At 40.3% G+C, this 25993-nt stretch overlaps 2 protein-coding genes across 2 annotated transcripts in view; one reads left to right on the top strand and one right to left on the bottom strand.

Annotated features, from left to right (window-relative positions):
• The first annotated feature begins 2487 nt into the window (after positions 1-2487).
• On the top strand, positions 2488-7911 carry rdh5 (retinol dehydrogenase 5 (11-cis/9-cis)). Its single transcript, XM_028967295.1, has 6 exons — positions 2488-2631; positions 3450-3533; positions 3617-3954; positions 5006-5264; positions 5384-5547; positions 6869-7911. The coding sequence occupies exons 2-6, from the start codon at positions 3502-3504 to the stop codon at positions 7087-7089; spliced, it is 1014 nt and encodes a 337-aa protein (XP_028823128.1). The 5' UTR covers positions 2488-2631; positions 3450-3501; the 3' UTR covers positions 7090-7911.
• Positions 7912-23473: 15562 nt separating this feature from the next.
• The window catches only part of LOC114784266 (sodium channel protein type 4 subunit alpha A-like), an 83042-nt gene continuing 80522 nt past the window's right edge, over positions 23474-25993 (bottom strand). The window contains 4 exon segments of the mRNA XM_028969531.1: positions 23474-23872; positions 23874-24984; positions 25076-25346; positions 25510-25614. Coding sequence (XP_028825364.1) covers positions 23659-23872; positions 23874-24984; positions 25076-25346; positions 25510-25614 — 1701 coding nt within the window. The 3' untranslated portion in view covers positions 23474-23658.

The raw sequence follows: 25993 nt of genomic DNA, 5'->3' as shown, positions 1-25993 counted from the left end.
CCACGAGCATGATCTTCTCAACCCTTTTCAGTCTGGTTTCAGGAAAGGACATTCAACTGAAACCTCCCTCCTGGCAATGATGGATGACCGTTGTGCTGCAAGAGCTGCCTGCAGATCATCTGTCTTTATCCTACTTGATCTATCTGCTGCCTTCGACACAGTTAATCATGAAATTCTTCTCACCACACTCTCAGATTTAGGAGTTACAGGAACCGTACTAAACTGGTTCACCTCTTATCTTCACGACAGGTCTTTCAAGGTATCATGGGGAGGTGAGACATCTGTCCTCTCTAGGGTAACCACAGGGGTTCCACAAGGCTCTGTCCTTGGCCCCCTTCTATTCTCAATATACACTCGCTCACTTGGTCACATCATCCAATCACATGCCTTCTCACTCTTACGCTGATGACACCCAGCTATATTTGTCTTTCCCACCAGAAGATGCCACTATAGCAACAAATATTTTGGCCTGTCTCTCAGACATATCGGCATGGATGTCTGAGCAACACCTCCAACTCAACCTATCCAAAACCGAGATTCTGATCTTTCCGGGAAACAACTCCCCTCAGCAAAACCTCTCAATTCAAATTGGCTCACTACTGTTAACACCCACGGTGTTGGACTGACGACAAACTGAGTCTGAACCATCACGTTGCTGCGATCTCCAGATCCGGCAGGTTCATTCTCTACAACATTCGCAAGATTAGGCCTTTTCTCTCATTGTATGGCAGCCTGTCTCATCTTCAATCAACCAAAATACACCCATGTTACGCCTCTTCTGACCTCTCTCCACTGGCTCCCAGTAGCTGCTCGCATTGAGTTCAAATCCTTGATGTTTGCCTACAGGGCTGTAAATGGAACTGCACCCACCTATATCAATACAATACTAGCTAGCTACACTCCTGCACGCCCTCTCAGATCTGTAAATGAAATGAGACTGAAAATTCCCTCTTCACGGGGTCTCCGATTCCAATCAACTCTGTTCTCCGTTATTGTCCCTGGCTGGTGGAACAACTTGCCCTCCTCCATTCGACTAGCTGAGACTACCACCACCTTTAAGAAGCAGTTGAAAACCCACTTATTCAAAAAGTATTTCAGACAAATCTAACACTTACACACGCACATGCGTACACACTGCATATATATATATAATTATTTTTTTCTTCGTCTAGAACTTAACAATCTCTGAGCATGCTCTTTGCTGACAAGTTAGGCCTTATCAGGGCTCAAAATCTATAGAAATCGAGTGATAATTGCTGGTGTCTTCCTGTAAGTCGTTTTGGATAAAACCGTCTGCAAAATAAAGTAAAGTAAAGAGGCCTTGAATGGAATAATTGTATTGTTCTCTTTCAAAGCGATTGCCTGTAACCTTTATCAAAAGTAAACGTCTAATTTCTATGCTGTGACTAAGTTGACGCTGGGCGGAATATCATAAGCAAAATCCTTGGATGATTACATTGGGCAGCTGTAAACAGTTTACGTTTTAAACAAAGCATATGACTAAGAAAACAAAAATAGAGCCTTTCTGAACAAAGGAAAAAAAAAACTGAAAAAATTGACGAAACCTGGGAAGAATTGAATCAGATAGGAACCTTCTTCAAGGATAGGATGAGTGTGCAATAAGTATCAGAGCAAGGCTGGTATTAAAAGTCAATCATGGTACATGGAAAGAAGACACTGGACTCGGTCCATGTCTGAAGCAGTCTCAGCAGCAGTTTAGTGTCATGATCCAGAGTAGCTGGATCAGATTAAATTAGGTTTGCTGTTGTTGTTGAATAAGGTTATAAAATAACAAAATGTGAAAAAAATGATGGGATGTGAATACTTTCCAGAAGCACAGTTTTTTTGTGTTATCCAAAATTATAAAAGGGGGGATTGTAAGTGAAAAAAATATAGTTAAACTGCTCAGAGTCCCTTGCCTTTATTAGTCTAGGAAGAAATTCCACAGCACTGCATTAATCAGCCCCTTTGAGGGATTACACTGAATTGTAGATTAGATTAGTGTTGTCCCTATGGTGCAGGGTAAGTAAAACAAAGAAGTCTTACACAGGACTTTATTGGTGCTGCTGTCACATTGTCGGGTCAGCTGTCTATGTTGCAAGGCCATGGGGCTCACTGTGGTTGTGTCATCATATGTAATTCGGTTAAAGGTGGATAGATATAGAGCCTGTTACATCATGATGCACATGTTCTTTGAGCGGCTAAACAAGCTCACATTTTCTAATAATCAGTGCTCTCTTCTCATGTTGGCTGCTGCACATTGGTCATGTATTAATATTCAGTCCATAGCATCAGTGTCAGGAAACAATCTCATAGTATCTCAATTTGTATCTGAGGAAGAATATGTGCACAAATTAAGCAGATGCAGTGGGTTGTAGCTGGTTGTAAGAGACTGTGTCAAGGTTTACAGATTCCAGATTCTTGAATGGATTTCACATTCAGACAAAATCTCACACAGCTCAGGGTAAACACACCAACACACTCACACACAGAAGATTAAGAAATGCAGACCTGTCTTACAGCGTAAAGTGGAAACACAAAGACTTTTGTGCATGCACTCAGTCACTAGCTGCAGTCAACAGCGGACCAGCAGCACTTCACCATTTTCTTCGTCCTCACCCAGGACAGCAGGTATCTATGTCTGTTCATATGGATTGGTTTAGATAAAGCTTGCAGTGAAATTGACATAGCTGAGTTCCAATTATAGGGCTTTATCACACTTTGTGCTTATGATGATGTGTGTGAATCAACTAAACAGACATCTGTCATCTGGTGTTCAGAGATCTTACATGATTTTTGGATAGACAATAGGATTTAGGGAGGCAGTGGGAGAAAGTACCATGCAAAATGCAAATTTGACATTGGGTGAATTTTGCTCAGATGGTATTCCAACAGTTATGAAGGCTTATGCTTATGATTATTACTTTATCATTCACTGAATGAAGCAGCATGTGATGATAATAGAGGTACAAAAATCCGGCAATTCACATCAAACAATTTAGGTGGACAATAGATTTAGGAAAATTTGTTATTAGCATGTGGTGCACGCAATATGCTACAAGTTATGCTCATTCCGATAGAATGCAGCTGGAGCTGGATTGGGAGTGAGTCTGACCAAACAGACACAACCCTCTTCTGGTCAAAGCAGCTATTTTTTTTCTTAAGAGCATTAAGCAAGAAATATAATATATTAAGTCTAGATTGTGTAACACACTCACAGACACACACATAAAAATACATAGGATTATAAGCTCTTTATTAAGATTGTTTAGTATATATTTGATTTTAAAAAGTAATTGCTGAGTGCTATTTGGCCATTTTTATTCAAGTTAGTGTCATTCCTTCATGTCACTTCTTTACAGAAGTATGGATAAAAATATATAGGAATGACTTGAATGTGACCTAATTAATGTCAAATGAATTGAGCTTTTCTTCTTTTATTTGTACAGGGCTATACAGTTTTAACGCTGCAGTCTCAAAAACACCACTGAATAATTCAGTATGGATACAGAGTCCATCTATGGGCAAATAAGGTATGTGATATGCACAAAGCCCATCAGATCTTGAACTAACAAATGTACCCTTTTAGAGCCTTCTCCTGATCTTTGGTCTCTAGCTCTCTGCAGAAGTCAGGCTACCTCTGTAGCTATGCTGCAGGAGCTCTGCTGCTACTCTGGTTCCTCATCTGGTTGTACCGTGACAGCCTGGAGGTCGGCAGCATCCAAGAGAAGTATGTCTTTGTCACTGGCTGTGACTCAGGGTTTGGGAATCTGCTTTGTCGGCGTCTGGACCGGCGCGGGTTCCGTGTGCTCGCAGGCTGTCTCACAGAGAAAGGTACAGATGACCTGAAGAGGGTAACAGGGCCATACCTGAAGACAATCTTGCTGGATGTCACAAGCACTGAGAGTATCCAGAAGGCTGTAGAGTGGACAAAGAAAGAGGTTGGAGACAGAGGTGAGAGCTCCTGTAATGTGTGTAAATATGTCTAAACATTGTCATACCCATTTTCAGCAAAGTCACAAGTCACACTTTTAAACCAACTACAAACACCCAACAGTTAAATGAACTGATACCTTTCCCACACTGTCCATCCTCTATATCAGGGGTGGGCAAACTACATACTGTAGGGCACATCCAACACAATTTCTCAAATCACAATAATGACTGCAAGATCTTTTACATGGGCTTGCACGGTAAATTAGCAGTCAGATGTTTCGATTAGCACAATGAAGATTCTAAAATGATGAGAAGATACTATGGAGTTGAAACAGAAGACCAGTACCTGGTTTTGATTGCACTAGCACACTCTGTAGTGTGAAACATTTTTTATCATGATTTATAAAAGACCCAACAATAAGAAACGCTCAGCAATCATTCTGGCTGGAATAAGAGCTTTTTATTTGTACAAGCGGGCAGGCAGAGTCAGCAGGTCAACACACCCACTTTGCTCATCCACTTTGCTCACTGACTAACGAGAATGCGACTGCTCTTATTCTCTGGCACCATGCAATGGAGATGATGCCTAACTAAAGAGTTTGCCCACCCCTGCTCTAAATTTTGTAATTTTTTAATTCCTTAATTTTCATATTACTGTATAATAAAAGATTGCAATGGGCTGGTGTATTACTATTCACTTTTGGCCACACAAAGATTGGAGGTCTTGGAAGAACTCTGTGCACTGTGCACCTCCTTTGTGGCTTAGTTGTTGTTGTCCCTAATTTCTTCCACTTTGTTAAAATGCCACAGTTGTCTGTGGAATATTTGGTTGAAATAGACTTCCTATCACAGTACCACAATGAAATTCACACTGATCTGAGAGTCACCCATTTTTTTTTAACAAATGTTTGTAGAAACAGGGAACATGCCTAGGTGCTTGTTTTTATATTCCTGTGGTTATAAAATTATTGGAACCTGATATCGGTGATTTGGATATGTCCCAGTACTTTTGAATACATTGTACAGTCTTTGGTACACTAACTTGTCTCAATCCCCCTATCCCTCCAAGGCCTGTGGGGGCTGGTGAATAATGCAGGCCGCTCTTTACCCATGGGGCCATCTGAGTGGATGCGGATTGAGGACTTCCACAGCACACTCCGAGTCAACATGTTTGGAGTTATAGAGGTTACCATGAACTTTCTGCCCCTGGTGAAGAAGGCTCAGGGACGTGTGGTCAATGTAGCATCTGTGCTGGGCAGAGTAGCAGCTAATGGTGGTGGTTACTGCATATCCAAATTTGGGGTGGAATCATTCTCGGACTGTCTCAGGTAGGATATGGTAGAGGACACAGACATGCACACATCTTTAGAAATTGAATACAGCACATAATGCAATCATTTCATTTCAAGACTGAATGAATGATTTACAAATCATTTTTCATTGGCAGGAGGGACATCCACTACTTTGGCATTAAGGTATGTATCATAGAACCTGGGTTCTTTAAGACCCATGTGACAAGTTTGGATCCCATTGAACGTGAACTGCACCGACTGTGGAACCAGCTCTCTCCTGAGGTTCAGGCGAGCTACGGTGAGAAGTATCTGGACAAGTGTGAGTGTGGGTTACATAGATGGGCTTTTTATTTCTGGTGACTGATGCTGATATTTCTGATATCTTCTCACTCATCTAGACACCCATTGTTTTTAGTAGTTACCAATAACCCTGTATGCATTGGGCCAATAATACATTTATTTAAAAAAAATAATTATGCACATTATCTAAACGAATATCATTATTTATACAGGTAACGAAATACAACAAATGGGCCCACAATTTAAAAAGAAATATGAATTTAAAAAAAAATGTAAGAAATTCTGTTAAGAGGCGAACCTAACCAAGATCTAAACACTTTTCTCTAGATTTAATGATTTATCAAGATAAAAAAAATAAACCATGCTTACTACTCTCAGCACAAAATAATTTTCTGACACCGTTTACAATTTACTCTTCTAAATAAATAAAATACTGTTCACTGAGGCGTGGTATCACCATGTCCATTGATGTACTGTATCATTGATGCCATGCTTCATGAAAAGGCTGTCAGTGGGTCAGTTTGTGAACACAATGATCACCCCAATGATCTCATAAAACAAAGCAAAATTACATAAAGTTGTCACCCAGCACAAAGACCTGGAATTTGCCTGCACGTTGTGATTGCTCAGTAAAAACATTTGGTAGGCCCAAATATCCTTAAATTTTACAATGTTGAAAATCCTGACAAGCTGTGAGAATCGGGATGAAATACCTGATTGGAAAATGAGATTAGCATGCTGATTTATCCCCAGTCACTGCATGTATTTGTTTCTGCTGGTAGCAAGAATAGTTCTATAAATTTTGCAGTTCATGTTTTGTCAAAAGTGCTTTTTGTTAACGTATATACATATATTGGATCTCCATATTTTTTGTATATGTCAAGGAAATGACAATTGAGCAAGGGCATAATTATTTAAGTACAAAGGGTTTAATTATTTTGGTACTTTGTTCAGTGGCATCTTGGTGGCTTGGGATTTGAAACTTCCGGTAAGGGGGGCGTTTCCTTACCCGCTAGGCCACCGCTGCCCCATAATATAAAAGTCTGTGTACTAAAATGTTTACAATTCTATTGTTTAGCAGGTCTATGGGACCTAATATTTTGTTGGATTCTCTAGATTTCTGGATAAAAAGCCAGTCAGACCGAGCAAAGCACTGTCCCCACATGCTGCTCCCCGGGCACCTTTCATTGCTGCCCACTTCTCACCAAGAGTGATGGGTTAAATGCAGAGAACACATTTCGTTGTGCATTGTGTGCGGTAGCGTTTCACATTGAAATTCTCTTCACTTTCACTTTTTCATTGATAAGTTCTACTGTTGATTATATCTCTGTTGTGTGCAGATATTAAAATCCAGAGGCTGATCATGAACGCTTTATGTGACTCTGACCTGAGTAAAGTAACCAACTGCATGGAGCATGCGCTGTCTGCCACCTACCCACGCACCCGCTACAGTGCCGGCTGGGATGCCAAGCTCGCCTGGATCCCACTGTCCTATATGCCAACTTGTGTGTTGGATATTGCCCTGAAGCTGGTGCTACCACGACCTGCCAAGAGTGTGTAGCATGAAGATCATAGGAGTGCATGAAGTCTGGAAGACTGCCAGCTTTATTTTTAACTGTAGATGAAGATTTTAAACACTTAACACTGTAGAACTCTATTCTTCATCATACCAGAAGATTCTATATGGTGCCAAGTATATTAAAATATTCAGTTATGCAATGCAGAACCCTTTAGATCTTGAATCAATTTGCAGTAAAGAAATAGTCAGACTAGTCAGTCTGTTAGTTATTGTGTATTTTAATATTAAGAGCTACATTAACTTTTATGAAAATTTCCTGCCTTAAATTTATCCAGTGAAAACAGCAGACTTTTTTACTGTGAATGCCTTGAAGCTGTGAACCTCAAGAGGTTACCACAATTTAATATACATTGCGTGAAATAAAAAAGAATATCGGTTTGAATTAAAAAAATGACTTGATTTATGGATCTTATATTGTTGAGTGAAATGTGAAGATGATCGGATACCCACTCTATATTTAAGAAAATGTGAAACCGACAGAGGCTCTACCCCTAGAATTCAAACCGTTAAAGAGGCAGCGAAAACATACATCAAAGTAACAGTTCTAGCAGTGATTTTTGACTGTGAGGTACCCTGCCCATGATTTATAGAAAAGAACACCTTTAGATGTTGCAGTAGTACTTGTTAAATAAAGTTAAATAAATAAATAGGAAATAATGAAATAAGAACCGTAAGAAAATGATATTTAATAGCAACATAAAATTGTGAAATAATTGAACACATTTTATACACAGCTAATTATTGTAAAATATGTTGCATTCTGGTAAATAAATGTGAATTAAATGTCATTATTTTACCCAACAATACAGATTATTGCAGAGGACCTTTGTTTCATTTCAGCAGTTTTTATTCCAAAACGTCATTTTTTCCAGAGTTAGCCTTTTATTTTAAAAGATTTATTTCATAATGTGACTTTTGCGACTTCATTTGTCAGTGCCAGTGGGTTGGATGCCTTTATCATCTAGTAATTTTCCTGGATATCTGCTGGCCAGACAGCTTGTATAGCTAGCAAAAACATACTAGTTCAAAAGTTATAGAGGATTACAGACTGGCATTAACTTCAGTTCTGCTCATTTTAGCAGATCAAAACGAGAGGAATAATTTACAGATAGATGCTGTTTTGAGTCGTTCCCAACCATTTTAATCATTCCCAAGTGGTTCCCAACCTTTTCCCCTGAGTCCCCCTCTGTTACGTCCTGGTCTAGGTCAGGAATGTGAACAATTAGAAAGAGGGAGGGAAACGCCACAACCGTTTGAACGAGGTGATTTTTAATAAAACAAATCGAGCCTTGAAACACAGTCAGGCCACGAAAAAGCACTGGGTAGACTAATGGGAACAGGCCATTGGTCTGGTGTATTTTCCCATTCTCCCTTTCCTCCTTCTCTCCCCTCCATCTTTAATGGCCTCACTCCGACAGGAGCGCAAATCAGCGTCAGGTCTGGTAGGAGTTCCGTAATTACAGGCTCCTCCTACAAAAAGAAAAAACACAAACAAGACAGAACATACAGACCACACATCACATGATCACGGGATGTAACACCCCCACAACCAAGAATCAACATACCATGTTGATTAACACCACTTTCAAACTCAAAAAGCCTGTGACATGGTGTCCGCTAAAACATTGTCCCCTCCCCGCTTGTACTTAATCTCTTGGTTAAAACCCTGTAGTACCAAAGCGCATAATATGCTGGTTTTAGTTCTTCATACGGGCTTGTGATCAGTAAAATCAAGGACAGGAAGTGTTGAGGATCCAATATATACCTCAAAATGCTGTAGTGCCAAAATCAGAGCTAAAGCTTCTTTCTCTATAGTACTATAGCTCAATTGGTGCTTTAAGAACTTTTTAGAGAAAATGAGACTGGATGATCAACCCCATACTAATCCTCCTGTAGAAGCACTGCTCCTGCTCCAACAGCACTAGCATCCACATCTAATTTAAAGGGGCGCTGGAAATCTGTGGCAGCAAGGACTGGAGAACTGCAAAGAAGAGACTTCACAGCCTTAAAACTCACTTTGGCAGTCCGCAGACCAAACAAAGGATGAGCTTTCGGTTAACGGGCAGACCACATCAGAGAAGTTCTTACAAAACCCCCGATAAAATCCAGCCATCCCTAAAAACCGCCGTAATTCCTGTTTCGAAGTGGGACAGGAAAATTCATGACCGCTTGAACTTTGGCCTCCACAGGCCGTAATTGAGTAGGTCACAATCGCTTTCCCAAATTCACATTTGGCCAGGTTGAGGGTTAGTGACGCTTGTTGAAGGCATTTAAATACAGACTCTAGTGTCTCAAGGTACTGGGTCCAGGTGGCTGTGTAGATTATAGATAAGTTTCACAGCAAGGGACTCCAGCAAGCACCTTAGATGGTATCACAGAGTACTGCAGAAAGTTATCAGGTGTAACAAAGGCAGAGATCTCAGCAGCACAAGGAGTCAATGGTACAGGCCAAAAACCCTGACACAGGTCTAATTTTGTGACAACTCTGGCTGCACCAACCTTGTTTGTATAGTCCTAGTTTATATAGTAATGGAAACGAATCCGGTTTAGTGACCACATTAACCTTTCTGTAGTCAATACAGAATCGAAAGGTCCCATCTGGCTAAGGAACCAGTAGGCATGGACTACTCCATGCACTGCAACTCTGAAGGGTGGTAGCACCCTAGTGGGTAACACACTCGCCTATGAACCAGAAGACCCGGGTTCGAATCCCACTTACCATTGTGTCCCTGAGCAAGACACTTAACCCTAAATTGCTCCAGGGAGACTGTCCCTGTAATACTGATTGTAAGTCGCTCTGGATAAAGGCGTCTGAAAAATGCTGTAAATGAAGCTACAGGGACATCACGCAAATATAGTCCATCCTCAGCCGGAGAATAAATAACAGGTACAGAAACTTTACCTCTGGGCTGAAGACAATGAAGCTAGTGCAGCTGAACAAGCCTTATGAAGGCGTTCCCGAAACACACTGATGTAATCTAAAACATTAGTGCTGGGAGCAGGCTGCTCTGACACCCATGTCTCCTGTAATAGTCTAAGAGGACCACGCACAGTGTGACCAAACACTAAGTCCACAGGACTAAATCCCAGGGACTCTTGGACAGTGTCACGAACAGCAAATAAAAGCAAAGGGAGTCCCTCATCCCATTCTTTAGCTGCGTCCAAGCAGAAAGCAAGAAACATGGTTGCTAGAAACAGCATGCTTAATTCTAAGATGGGACAACACCTGCTTAAAAAGACGTCCGTCTGCACCACCTTTGGAAGCCCGAATAGTGAAAAGAACTGGGTCAGTGCTTTCACCACGGCCTGAGTTTTTAATGAGTGCAAGGGACCAACACAATCTAAAATTATTTTCTCAATGGTTCTGTTAAAACCAGTACGGGGTACAGGGGTGCAGGTGGTATTGTCTGGTTCGGCTTCTTAGCCAACTGACAGACATGGCATGAACGACAGTGCTTTGCAACATCTGCTTTTAAACCAGGCCAAAAGAAGTACCGCAGAATACGATTATAGGTCTTCGTTACTCCCAGGTGACCCGCAAAGACATTATCGTGCCCCAATGTTAAAATCTGCAACCTGAATTTAAGTGGAACAGAAAACAGAATTCCATCTTCCCAGAAATACACCACCTTATGAACAACCACAGAACAACACTTTACCAGAGTCGAATCTTTCTGCCGCTGGGCTTTGAGGCGGCTGCGCTGTGGACAAAAATGCTAAACCTCTCGAAGAAATAAAAGTGTCGGCCAAATCAATATCACTTCTCATACGCAAGCGGGGAAAACTGTCGCAAACTCAGCATCCACCTCGACCGGACTGGGTGACTTGGTGGGAGTGTCGATCAATTCTGGAAAAGGAAGAACCTACTCACCCGCTAAATCATTACCAAGGATAAAATCAACTCCTTTAATAGGCAGCTTAGGAGGAACCGCTACTTTACACAGGCTGGTAAACAAGTCACACCGCATTTTTACTAAGTGCAGGGGCGCCTTCACGATGCCCAACTCGATCCCCTGTACAAAAATATTAGACCCACAGAATGAATACCCAGAGAACGGTAAAAGACCATCTAAAATGAAACACTGGGCTGCTCCGGTATCACGTAAAATGTGGACCGGGACCTCATCTCCGCCCTCCGGCGAGAGAGAGAGAGAGAGACGGTACCTCGTAACACGAATGGTTCAAAAGATGCATCTTTTGAGTTCACAGCACGAATAAAACCAACCCCTTTTGGTGCAGGTCCTCTTTGTGTGTTTTTCTTTTTTAGTGTTGGACAATCTGCGATGAGATGGCCAGTCCATTGGCAGTAAAAACATGCCCGAGATCCCTGCAGCGAAGTTGGTGGAGATCTGGAGAATATTCTGCCGCCCCGCACACATTTCTCCACAGTCCTTATTCTATGATTGTGAGGACACAATTTTCTGTGTAAGAGAGTACTCGTCTGCACTCACAGCAGCCTGTGCTAACATGGAAGCCTTCTGGTCGTTTAAATGGGTTGCCACTGGTTCAGGAATGCAATTCTTAAATTCCTCCAGTAGCATGTGCTTTTCCCACCAGCACACACTGCTGCAAAAAAAAGGTCCACACCTGCTCAGGCCAGTTCAACATGGTCGCAATGCACTCAAAATGGTTAAAATATTTCTCCGCTTCCTTCTCAGAAAATGGAGGTACCATTCTAATGTGTCGACTGACATCGAAAGCAGGCAGTGAGGGATCAGACGAGGGTGAAGAATGGGCATATTTGGAAGCCAACGTGTTTTAATTCTAACTCATGTCGACGCTCGTGTTCCTGTTCTTCCCCTTCCCACATTTTAAGCTGGAGATCATGTTCCAAATTCATCTGGAGCTGATGTTCCAGCTCCCATTCACGAAGCACCCAAACTTCCCGTTCGGCACGCATCAAGCTGCATTTGTTTCTCCTGCAGCGACATTTCCTTTAACCGCATATCAGTCTCTACACTGCCAGCAGAATGTAAAGATTCCTCCACTGAAGGCGAGCTGCTAGGCTTAGAACCGGAACCAATAACACCCTGCTCTACCAGCTTTTAACACTGTATCTTTTATCCGCACCAGTTAATGGATTTTGGTAAAATTCTGCCACCCCCACTAACAGGTCTTTGGTAAAACTGTCCAATAATTCCTCTGATGAACTCTCAGAAAACCCCACGAATTCTGAAGCCATGTTAAACAATTTAACATTGTAACATCTACCTGATTACCGAAATGGCACTGATAAAATGAAACCAACTACACACTACGATAATACAAAAAAAAAAGAAAGAAACGAAATGCATTCAAAATGCACCACAACCTGCGGGCACCTCACATAACCCCAGAACTCCAGCCCCTAAACCTGCCTTCACAAGCATTGCCTTGCTAGTTTTCAAGGACGTACGAGTTTTAGGCAACTTTAAACATGGAACTCGCGGCTTCTCCGAACAGAGACGCCCGACGCATACCTCTCCCCGGGGTTTTCCCCCCAAAAAAGAAAGGCAAAATAACAAAAGAAAACAAGAAACAGTGACCGAAGGAAGGATCGGCACTCGGCACGACCCAGCAGGACGCATAATCCTAACTGGAGTTTACGCAAGAACGCAGAGCGCCATATACTTAACCCGCAGCATATATCACTGAACCACGTGAACAGTGAACAGCGAACCCGGACGAGCCCCCATTTGTTACGTCCTGGTCTAGGTCAGGAATGTGAACAATTAGAAAGAGGGAGGGAAATGCCACAACCATTAGAACGAGGTGATTTTTAATAAAACTAAACAATACAAATCAAGCCTTGAAACACAGTCAGGCCACGAAAAAGTACCAGGTAGACTAATGGGAACAGGGCATCGGTCAGGCGTATTTTCCCATTCTCCCTTTCCTCCCCTCTCTTATTCTCCTTGTTTTACGTTGCAGGATATATAGTGTCTATATTGGACAAAGTCAGGGAGACTTTCAAGTTTCCTGACTCCAACTTAAAACTTTATGGTGCCATTTCCATACAGCAATGAATACATAAGCCCTTTGAAATGGTTTGGGTCTGTGTGTAGTGGGGGAAATGGGTGAAGCACGAAGTTGATAAGAAAGAGAATCTCACACCTAAGTTTTATTTTGCCACTTACTGCATAGGAGAACACATTGCAGCAGAAGACCAAAAATGACACTTCATGTACTATTGCTTATGTCTGAGAAATGAGCAATCACACACAACTGGTGCTGCCCGGTCTCTCTTGATTGACCAAGTCATTCTGCTGAAAAGTGAAAGTGAAGTCCCGAAAATACCCATCTTGTCCATCTCTCCAATGTGTATGCAGATTTTGTGCATGCACATTTTTTCTCACAAAGTGAAAATTAAGTCATTGTGAAATACTTCAGCGCAGCACATGGTGCACACAACAACATATGTCCTCTTTAACCCATCACCTTTGGTGAGCAGTGGGCAGCCATGACAGCTGCCTGGGGAGCAGTGTGTGGGGACTGAGGTTGCAAAAAGATGAAATGTGGCACAACATAAGAAATTCTAATGCAATCAAATCCATTTTTTGTTGATCTTTGACATGACCAAACTCAAATTAAAACCATTGCATCATAACCCTACTTTTTATTGTATTGAAAATATTTATTTATCCAGTCAGCGATCAGCTCATTCATTTTAGTTTGCATGCGCATCTGACTTGCACTTCCAAATGTGTTTTGTAAGTATTTTGAAGTATTTTGTAAGAAGAACAATCCCTTGTGTTATCCAATTCACTTCGACAAGTAATCATTCATTTTACAGATAAAATTGGACATTTGCACATTTCTGCATATTTCCAATTATAAATTTTACAAAGCAACAGTTAACCATCCGAGCTGCCCCTTTGCAGATGGGTTAAGTAACTCTGTGCTCACTTCACTTTCAACCACGAAAACGTGGTGTGTGTATGTTGAGCATGCATGCTCAACTGGTCTGGGCACTTAATTCAGTACCTCAGAGAAAACAGAAACAGTGGCAGACGATGGCATTGTATAACTGGTACAGAAATATGTGGTACATGGACCAACTTTTCTAAGGTGAAAGAATGCAATCCTAGTGAAATTATCTAAATGCGAATCAAATGAGAGACCTGCATCAATGAAAACACCTTTACTTGGTGAGATAGAAAGGCTTTCCAGAGTTATGATATAGTCAGCCATCTTATGTCTGGCTGCTTGAGACCCAAGTACGAGAGCTTCTGTCTTATCAGAGTTTAACAGAAGAAAGTTGGTGAGCATCCACTGTCTAATGTCCTTCAGACAATTCTCTATTCTGTTCAGCTGCTACCTCTCATCTGGCATTGCTGATAGATACAACGTTGTGTCATCAGCATAGCAATGAAAGCTAATACCGTGTCTACAAATGACGTCACCTAAGAGTAAGATGTATAAGGAAAATAGCAACGGACCTGGGACATAACCACCAAACTCTACTATATGAAGACGAATCACCATTGATGTCCACAAATACCGATTGGTCAGATATTATCTGAACCATACAAAGGCTATTCCCTTAATCCCAACAACATTCTTTAACCTGTCAAGAAGAATAGCATGACCAATAGTGTCAAATGCAGCACTCAGGTCAAGCATGACAAGCAGCAAGATGCGTCCCTGATCAAAGGCCAACAACAGGTCTTTCACCACTTTAACCAGCGCTGTCTCAGTAATGTCACGTCGGCAAGCTAATGAGGTAAGTAAGCGCAGAGACGGGGCATAATATTAACAAGGATTTATTTATTAACAAAAACAAAACAAGGCTTGAAGGCCGAAAACAGTGAAACCAAAAAGGGGAACACCATAAACTAACCCGCAGGTGTGTGCCGATTAGTTGGCTTGATTGGCCCCAGGTGATGTCTCCATCTAACGGCAATCCTGACAGATGAGGTCAAAATCCTGATTTATATACTTTATGGATATTGTTGCTGTCTAGGTACGCGCACAGCTGCTGGGCTATGACTTTTTCCAAATATTTGGATATAAATGGAAGGTTGGATATCGGTCTATAATTCAAAAGCTGACTGCGATCAAGATCAGGCTTTTTAATCAGGGGTCCTATTATATTTAAGCGAGGTACAAAGCTGTATCCAGGAGGGCTAGACTCATTTAATGCTACAAATTCATTTTGTTTTAACCACGTTTCGGTCATGCACAGTACATCAAACTTGATCTATAATAATTACATTAACAATGAGCGTTTATGTGTGAGAGATTTACCATTTAATTATCTTATTCTTATATCGAAGGTGCTGTTGGTATGCTCAGTTGACGCTCGGTTTAGACAGTGTGTCTGCGCCTGGTCTCGGCTCTCGTGAGTTCTGAACACAAACTAGTGAGTGGCGGCCAGGTGTTAGGGGAGCTTGGCGGGTCGCCCCAGTAGTTTGCTTGTGTGATTTATGCCGAACAGTAACCCAACTGCCCTGCTGTCCGGAGGGTGCTACTGGTACTGGCGCTGGGGTAGAGACACTTACCGGCTAACTGGGCTGGTGCGTGTCCGGGATTAAAACTTCTGACTCCATAATTAGATATACATTTCAGATGCGCTCTTCTATCTTGGCTATTTTCTCTGTCATTTTGGCTGGTCTCCTACACTTTCCACAGGTTCAACAAACTGTACATTTAACAAACTGCACAGGGGATTAGTGAAGGAGCCATAAATTACATTTTGTTGAGTTTAGGTGATTCTTAATTCAGAGGTAATTCAGGAAGTCCTTGGAAGTAACACCAGCATACACCAAACACACCAAACAGTGCAGCCATTCCTTGTATTCACAGCCTTTACACAATACTTTGTCAGTTTACATTTGGCAGTATTTGGGAGGTTGACATATTTAGCTAAAAAAAATTATTTTTTCATCCCAAATGTAAATCAGTTGGTGATATTTTACCAACTCCTATATCTCAAAATATATTTTAATATTGTAGAGTTTGTGTTTATATTCATATTTATTCACTAGTTTTTTGCCACTGTGAAAAAAGTCATACGGTGTGACATGAATGTTATTGTGTATTTAATAAACAAAAAACGTCTATATAAAAATAGCATTTTTTTGGTGAAAAGATGTTACATTTTGCATTATTTTACTTCAAAAACCTTCTGGACAGTCGTGTGCCTGCTTGTGCAAGTATATATTTATATATAGTGCTTTCTCGTGAGCCAAGTTTTTCCAAGTATAATGTGCTATTTGACTTAATATAACTACATTGATTAATATAACTGCAAATATAATAAGCCAGCATCACTATAAATAACTTAAATGTTTCCATTTTAGTTATTTGTTTACAGGATCTCCATAAAATAAATAAATACGGGGAAACATTTGAATGACAGATGCAACTGTTTATAATGGAATCTTGAAAATGGGAAAGTATGGAAGTAGGAAAAGTTGATATAAAGATATTTAATGTGTGAATAGTATGCTATCAAAATGTGTAAAAAGGGCAAATATTCAGTAAACATATTATAACAATGAAATATGTATTTAAGAACATTATTTGTGTATTTAAATGCAGTTGATATCATATAGTGTGACAAGAAAACCCTGTTACCCTTTATGACGGGTTTCCTGTACTTAGCAATGAGTGTGTTTTTTATGATAACATCCTAAAACCTAAAAAATATGACAATATAGCTTTCAAGGTAATAGTGACTAAAAAATATTTCATTTGGGTATTTGTGTAAAACATGTCATATCAAAAGGCAAAAGGGAACTGAAGTAGGAGTGCTGGATAAACAAGATTTTTTTACATCATGAAAAGAGATAACTCACCTTGTAACTTTCGGTGTCAGTTCTGAGGTTCTGTTCTTCTTCCTGATAGAAAAAGAACCCCCCACAACCCAAATTGCCCTTTTAAAAAAAAGGAGTGTTGGGTCACACCATAGGATAACAACATTTTTTTTGGATAAAGTGTTTTATTTAGGAGTGGCTTCAAAATATTATTCCTGAACTTTTTGCCAAGCAGACTCACAAGTAGATATTTGGTTTATTAATATATGATTGAATAAACAGAAAATGAATTAATTGTCATGTTTTTTTTATATTAACCTTTGTAAAATGTGCTTGGGACAGTCATGCCATATGAACTTTTTTTAGTTTGGCCCTAATTTGTGAACCAATGGAGGATTAATCCATTGACTAATCTATATATTCACATAAAACAGCACTTGCTGAACAATATTACCACAGTTTTGTGATATACCACCAAGAAAAACATGTCATGTCAATTACACCAGATGGATGGGCCCGTGGCTGGATTGGTAAAGGGCAGAGAGCTCCAGTCCGTCTCAGACGCCAGCAAGGTGGAGGTAGAGTACTGGTTTGGGCTGGTATCATCAAAGATGAGCTTGTGGGGCCTTATCGGGTTGAGGATGGAGTCAAGATCAACTCCCAGTCCTACTGCCAGTTTCTGGAAGACACCTTCTTCAGGCAGTGGTACAGGAAGAAGTCTGCATCCTTCAATAAAAACATGATTTTCATGCAGGACAATGCTCCATCACACGCATCACACATGGTGAACAGATCAAAACACTGACCGAATCCATGGATGGCAGGCTTTTGAGTGTCCTTGCAAAGAAAGGTGGCTATATTGGTCGCTGATTTGTTTTTGTTTTGTTTTTGAATGTCAGAAATGTATATTTGTGAATGTGGAGATGTTATATTGGTTTCACTGGTAAAAATAAATAATTGAAATGGGTATATATTTGTTTTTTGTTAAGTTGCCTTATAATTATGCACAGTAATAGTCACCTGCACACACAGATATCCCCCTAAAATAGCTAAAAATAAAAACAAACTAAAAACTACTTCCAAAAACATTCAGCTTTGATATTGTGAAGAGTGAAGAAGAGTGAAGAGACCAGCAAATAAATCCTGGTTCCTGACAACTGCTAAACAAGGACATACCATGAAACAAACCAGAGGGTCACCACAGCCACCACCACCGTTACAACTACAGCTTCAGGGATCTTCAAATGGACCAGTAACATCATTGTGGACACATAATCTAGACCATGACACTGACTACATCCTGGACTCCTCCAACCCTACAACTGTAGGACTTATTATTATATCATCCCCAACCTTGCACTGACACCATTTGCAGGCTCACTCTACCCTGGAAGGGGGCCCCTCTCTGTATCACTCCTTCCTAAGGTTTCTTCCTTTCTTTTTTTCTCTCTCCTAGAGTTTTTTTGTGTGGAGTTTTTCCTTGTGTGCAGAAGGGTCAAGTGTGGGGGGTGTCAACTGTAGGGCCTGTCAAAGCCCATTGAGACATACTGTATGTGATTTTGGGCTATATAAGAAATAAATGTTGTTGTTGATATTAATGAGTTTTTTGGGTTCATTCAATATTGGACAGAAATTCAAATATTCGACAGAAAAGATGGGTGGTTTGAGAGAGGAGTGAGGGAAGCTTTGCATGTGCAAATACAAACAAATACAACAAATACAGCAGATACAACAATCCCTCACTCAACAGAGGTGGAGGCCTCAGACACAACTTATCTCCAACCTATTTTACTGCCTTTTCATCCATCCCCAGGAAAACCAGGCCCAATTCACACGTCCACCAGGTTGGCCACATTGAATGACCCACTTAATGGGGGCAGGAAGGGCCGGGCTGTCACCCCACCGACTTGTTTAACTTAACAAGCCTATCCAAGACAGGAGTGAGGTGAAACCAACCTGGAGGACAAAGTTGTGGGGGGCAAGCCAACTTCCCTCAGATTGACAAAGTTCTATGGATTTAGAATTAAACGTCTCTACCTCAAAAAAGAAAGGTCCAGTTGCCATGACTCACCGTTCAGACAAATTCACCTGGATGACTGAGAATCTTCACAGACATAAGGTCCAACAGTTGACAGTTCAGACCAGAGCACAAACCAAGCATGAAGGAATATCTGGGGAAGGTTACAGAAACATTTCTGCTGCTTTGAAGGTCCCAATGAGCACAGTAACCTCCATCATCCATAAATGGAAGAAGTTCAAAACCACCAGGACTCTTCCTTGAGCTGGCCGGCCACCTGAAGCAATTGTGGGAGGACCGTAGACAGGTGACCAGGAATAAATGCTGTAAATGATAGAGGGAAAGATGATTGCAACAATATACAGAGACATCCTGGAAATCTGCTCCAGAGCATTCAGACTGGGGTGAAGGTTCATCTTTCAGCAGAACAGTGACCCAAAGTATGCAGCCAAGATTTCAAAGGAGTGGCTTCAGGACAACTTTGTTAATGTCCTTGAGTGGCCCAGCCATAGCCCAGACTTGAAACCAATTGAACATCTCTGGAAAGATATTTAAATTGCTGTTGCACCGATGCTACTCATCCAACCTGATGTGGTTTGAGAGGTTCTACAAAGAGGAAAGTGGCAAAACTGGGCCAGGATTGTTGTGCCGAGCATGTGGAATCATATTTTAACAGACTGGAGCCTTTAATTGCTACCAAAGGCTGTGAATATTGTCTATTTTAATACATGTCAAAACCTCAAGTAAACATTTTTTCACATTGTCATTATGGGGCTTGTTGAATTCTGAGGAAAAATGCATTCAATACATTTTGGAATACGACTGTAACATAATTAATTGTTAGAAACATGATGTGCGGTGAATGCTTTCTGGATATACTGTATTTGCTAAAAAATTTACGTGCAGATTTTGTCTTTGTGAAATACACGTATAGTTTTTGTTCAGTGAGGTGGTGTTAGTGTACCTTTGTTTTCAATTTCTGGTGTCTTATAGTTCTTACATTTACACTCAAAGTGTGGTCAGCGGTGGCTGAATTAATTTTTTTTCTTTTAAGATTCAGTTTAGGTTTTCTAATGCTTTATTAATTTTTTATTTTTGAATTAAAAAAAATCTGAGAAAACAAAGGACTGGTGTTGATAACACAGTCCAAGCAAATCTTGGTGCTGACAGGGAAAATAAGAAATCATTTCTGTTCTGTTCTGACATTTAATATAAAAAAAACTGATAAAAAGTTCAACAATTGGCTGCTAATAAAAGAAAATTATCTGACAATTATAAACAGCCTCAGGTTGGTGAATTTAAATAAAATACTGTTTTAAACATGATTAGTTGTATACAGTTTTTACTGTTATTGTAAGCATGGCTTTTAGAAGCTTGTGGCTGAAATTCAATTTGTCAGAGAGCTTATGTGTAAAAAATTACTCAAAGCAAATGTTATTATAAACTCATCCTCTTGGAAGGGGTCAAATAAACACTGTATGGACAGGTATTGAGACACAACTGTTAGTTATTGTATTCATGAGTTTTAATCAGACCCATTATCACAATTAAGCACCTAACCATTTGCAAACATTTGTGAAACAAAATGGGTTACTTCAAGGCCCTGTCCAAACAATAAAGTTTTTCTTTAAAACGGTAGTATGTCTGTCCAATCTGGCCTTGCGTTAACAGGCAGGGGCCATTTTAGGGGCTCCAGAATGGTTATTTTCTGAAATGGGTTCCAGAGTGAATTTCTCTTGTGTCTGTGTGGACGGCAAAGTGGCTTTTTTTGGTGAAAACAGAGGGCTGCCCTGCACAGAGGGCTGACCTGGGAAGGAGGAAGCAGGTAATTCCCAAAACAGAAAACCAGTACCCAAGATTCGGTGCTCAGTCATTGAGTTCACATCAACACTGTCTCAACTTGACCCAGCTCAGCTATATAAAGTAAAGCTGCTTTCACATTTTCTACTGTGGCATGCACTTTGTTTGCCACAAAGTTTGTGATTTCTATAATGTATTGTGTTCTGAAAAAATACATTCAAAAACTTTGAAGGCATGCATCGGTCAAATTTCACAAAATTAAAACTTTGACCGGACCAAGCCACCAAGTAGCGCACTACACAAAATCACTCTGCCCAAGCCATAGAAAACAATGAGTTGGAGAGCAAATCAAAGAGCATTACACATTTGATCTGAAAGCTCCTGCATTGCACGTCGGCTCTGCAGCACGTCCGTGACATATTAACCCCAACCTGACCTACAACACTGAACTCATCATACCTACAACAATCGCAGATAACACATTCATGGTTGACCTGCAGAACCTCATAAATTTGCTCTACGGTGTACATTTCTAATGAAAAGACAAGGATGGAGAACAATGACATGTTTTCACATTTTAACAAACTGAAAAGGAGAACTAGATGCAAAATAAGATGTGAGACCAGGGAGTTACAGCAATACTTACAGGCGTGGAGGGGGGTTAAAACAGCATTTGTGCTGTTCTCCGAGTCTCTGTCTGGACAACGACATTTCAGATAATGCTCCCATTTGGACGCAAGTTTTTTAGAATCCTGTTTTAAAGAAAAGCGATCTCATATGGACGGCGCCCAAGTGTGGTACTACAATAGCAGGCCACCTTTTGCAATAAGACAGTTCATAAAATTTCCCTCCTTCTATATATTCCAGAGTGGAATATCCACAGATATTCTAAATGCTTCCACTTCATTGAGGAGTGATCATTAAAATCATTTAGAAAGAACAGCTAAAGGAAGACTATGCTCTGGTAAATTGAATGGACCTGAACTAATGATTGTTGATTCATTCCTTACTTGTGCTTGTAGTTTAGTTTAGAAACAGTGTGAGACAGTTTGGAGGCTTTCAAATGAAATCTCTTCAGGTAAAAGTGTAGAAGGCTCTTTTCTATTTCAGCATGCCTATGCAAAGCAAGGTCCATAAAGACATGTTTGGAGTTTGGTGTAAAATAACTTGACTAGCCTGAGAGCCCTGACCTCAACCCCTTCAAACATGTTTGGATTGAACTGGAACAGAGAACCAACATCAGTGTCTGACCTCATAAATGCTCTACAGAATGAATGGACACAAATTCCCACAGAAATATTACAGAGATTCACAGTCTTGTGGAAAGCTTTTAAGGAACAGTGGAAGCTGTAGATGCAAATGGTGGACCAAAAAGTAACCATTGGTGTAACAGTTAGGTGTCTTGCTTTTGTCTATATAGGGTAATTCCTGTCTCTGGAAATGTGCTCTTGCACTTACCAGTTCCTTCACCAGAGCAATGTCAGCCATTGTAAAACTATACAGGGAGTGCAGAATTATTAGGCAAATGAGTATTTTGTCCACATCATCCTCTTCATGCATGTTGTCTTACTCCAAGCTGTATAGGCTCGAAAGCCTACTACCAATTAAGCATATTAGGTGATGTGCATCTCTGTAATGAGAAGGGGTGTGGTCTAATGACATCAACACCCTATATCAGGTGTGCATAATTATTAGGCAACTTCCTTTCCTTTGGCAAAATGGGTCAAAAGAAGGACTTGACAGGCTCAGAAATGTCAAAAATAGTGAGATATCTTGCAGAGGGATGCAGAACTCTTAAAATTGCAAAGCTTCTGAAGCGTGATCATCGAACAATCAAGCGTTTCATTCAAATTGGTAAAGGGCAGAGAGCTCCAGTCCGACTCAGACGCCAGCAAGGTGGAGGTGGAATACTGGTTTGGGTTGGTATCATCAAAAATGAGCTTGTGGGGCCTTTTCGGGTTGAGGATGGAGTCAAGCTCAACTCCCAGTCCTACTGCCAGTTTCTGGTACAGGAAGAAGTCTGCATCCTTCAAGAAAAACATGATTTTCATGCAGGACAATGCTCCATCACACGCGTCCAAGTACTCCACAGCGTGGCTGGCAAGAAAGGGTATAAAAGAAGAAAAGCTAATGACATGGCCTCCTTGTTCACCTGATCTGAACCCCATTGAGAACCTGTGGTTCATCATCAAATGTGAGATTTACAAGGAGGGAAAACAGTACACCTCTCTGAACAGTGTCTGGGAGGCTGTGGTTGCTGCTGCACGCAATGTTGATGGTGAACAGATCAAAACACTGACAGAATCCATGGATGGCAGGCTTTTGAGTGTCCTTGCAAAGAAAGGTGGCTATATTGGTCGCTGATTTGTTTTTGTTTTGTTTTCGAATGTCAGAAATGTATATTTGTGAATGTGGAGATGTTATATTGGATTCACTGGTAAAAATAAATAATTGAAATGGGTATATATTTGTTTTTTGTTAAGTTACCTAATAATTATGCACAGTAATAGTCACCTGCACACACAGATATCCCCCTAAAATAGCTAAAAATAAAAACAAACTAAAAACTACTTCCAAAAACATTCAGCTTTGATATTAATGAGTTTTTTGGGTTCATTGAGAACATGGTTGTTGTTCAATAATAAAATTATTCCTCAAAAATACAACTTGCCTAATAATTCTGCACTCCCTGTATGGCTCTCTTTACAGTATTACAGTAGTACAGTACAGAAGTTACAGTTGCCATTTGAAATATCATCATTGATGTACATACAAGGCTAAATAATAGATTTTTGGAATAAGCACAATTGTGTACTTTCTAATTCACTTTTATTGAATGGGAATAATTTGTTGTACTTTGTTGAAATTCTTGTAGATGGTAGACTACTGTAAATTGCTACATACAGTAAATAAACTTTAGTATTTTTTTTTAATAAAATAAATAAAACCTTATATAAAGTTATTAAACTTTATCTATTCTGGTTATGTGCAAACCCTTCATACTAAATCTTGTTTCAAAGTATTGTGTGAATAAGCCCATAGTTCTTTTTCCTTGTAGTATTCTGACATTTTTTGATATTCTCTCTCTTTCTTCACATGAGGTGTATAGAGGAGAACCTCATTAGTGACCCTTTGGGGGTTCAGGGTAGGTACAGGCAGGGCATTAATGACAACCCAAAGAATTGACTTTGGTTGAGGGGGCATTTGGCTGAGTCGGAATAGCCTTGAGCTCCAAGGCCATGGCCAGTTCAGGGTTACGACCAAACAGAGCATTCATTTTCCTAGCCAGGAGTCCTTCAGTCTCTGGTGGTTGATCACCATTTGCTGGGCTCATCTGGCTCTTGCAGCGGCGCAGGTAGCAAGCATGGCGTACACATCGCTTAAATAAATGGGTACGGTATGCCCTCTGTAACACTACCACTGCCTTCTCTTCCTCTATTCTTCGTACTGTGGTGATGATGGGTTCAAAAGAGGCTGAAAAAGGGTTGTTCATGATAAACTTCTCTTCAATGCTGACTCGCATTGCAGCCATCTCAATGGTGTTGCCCAGGACCTGCTGAGTCACCGCCAGCAAAACATCAAAACAGTGGATCTTGTCTCCATTGACAACAGGCAGGTCCATTGAGATGAGCTTGAGGCGATTGGGCTTAGCAATTCGAAATGGGTCTTGGAGTGCATCACAAAAATCAAACAGGCGATCAATGTCAATGAACTGAGTGGCATCAGCATCAAACTTCTTCCATACTTCATCAAACATCTCAAAGTCATCCTCACATAAGGGGTCACCACTTTCCTCTTGTGCTGCATTGAAGTTTTCTAGGATTATTGCAATGTACATATTCACTACCACCAAGAAAGACATTATAATGTAGCTGCAGAAAAACATGATTCCTATGCCAGGGATTCCACAATTGCCCTTAATGTCTGATCCTGGGTTTTCAATATCAGGGTCACAGTCTGGAGGGCCACCATTTAACATTGGGAGAAGAAGGCCATCCCATCCAGCAGAAGTGGAAATCTCAAAGAGGCAGATAATGCTGCCACCAAATGTTTCAAAGTTGAATAAGTCATCAATCCCTGCCTGATGTTTCACATAAGCAAAATTGGACATAGCAAAAATAGAGAATATGAACATAAGTAGGAAGAGCAAAAGACCAATGTTAAAGAGAGCAGGAAGTGACATCATAAGTGCAAATAGGAGTGTCCTAATTCCTTTTGCTCCTCGAATGAGACGCAAGACACGGCCTATTCTAGCCAGTCGGATAACACGGAATAAGGTAGGTGAGACAAAGTATTTCTCGATGATATCTGACAACATTAATCCTGTATGGAGACAAAAACAGAAATAAGAGATTAATAAAAACTTAAGATCTACAGTCAATATAGCATGGTTTTAAGGATGCATAGCACTTACCTGAAATGGACAGTATGACAACAACAAAATCAAAAACATTCCAGCCAACAGTGAAAAAATAATGTCTAAGAGCAATCAGCTTCATCAGACATTCCCCAGTGAAGACCACAATGAAAATAAAGTTGATCTGGTATAAGATTTCTTTCTTCTCTTCACTCTGATCATCAGTCTCAACCATCATTGTCACCATGTTCAGACAAATAAGAACCATGATGAATATGTCAAAGAACTGCTGACTGATGAAGTCATATACAACTCCCAAGATCATATTCTGCAAAGCCACAAAAAATACTGAATGAAAGGAGAGAACAATGAGAGCAAATGCTTGCTGTGCAAATGTTTTAAATGTTTTAAAGCACTGATAGCTATTGACTAATTCTGATGGTTCATAGTTAGTAGTTTTAGTCCTATATGTATATAAAAGGGATTCATACTGAGGGTCTCGGAATGGGTTTAACTGGCTTCTTAGATCCCAGTTTCTTCATAGCATTGTAGTATTTCTTCTGTTCGTCGGTCATGAAGAGGTCTTTACCTCCAAAGTGAAAAGTGACAACACAATTGATTTTCTCATTTACAAACAATAGTGATATAACAGTGAAATGGGTAAAATGAAATAGCAGTGATATAGCTATACGATAATAAATGGAAAGAAATACATAGGGTTTTCTGAAATAAAGATTTTAGTCATAGTAGTACAAATAAAACACAGCGCTCTAGAGCACAACTATTTTGGTCGCTGCCTTTAAGCAACAGGTCGCAGGAAACAGATCATCAGGCCGGGATGATAAGTTTAACGTTGCCTACAATATTGCAAAATAAGACATTCACATTGTTCTGTCTTTAAAACACTAAAACACACTTCTAACTTAGATTTTCTTTTGTTTTCATTTAACTTGTAGTTTTAATTTCAGCTCTGTG

This window comes from Denticeps clupeoides, chromosome 2 (assembly GCF_900700375.1).
Source record: "Denticeps clupeoides chromosome 2, fDenClu1.1, whole genome shotgun sequence".
NCBI classification, from domain to species: domain Eukaryota; kingdom Metazoa; phylum Chordata; class Actinopteri; order Clupeiformes; family Denticipitidae; genus Denticeps; species Denticeps clupeoides.
Note: the sequence above shows the minus strand (reverse complement) of the source record. Positions and strands in the feature narration are given on the sequence as shown.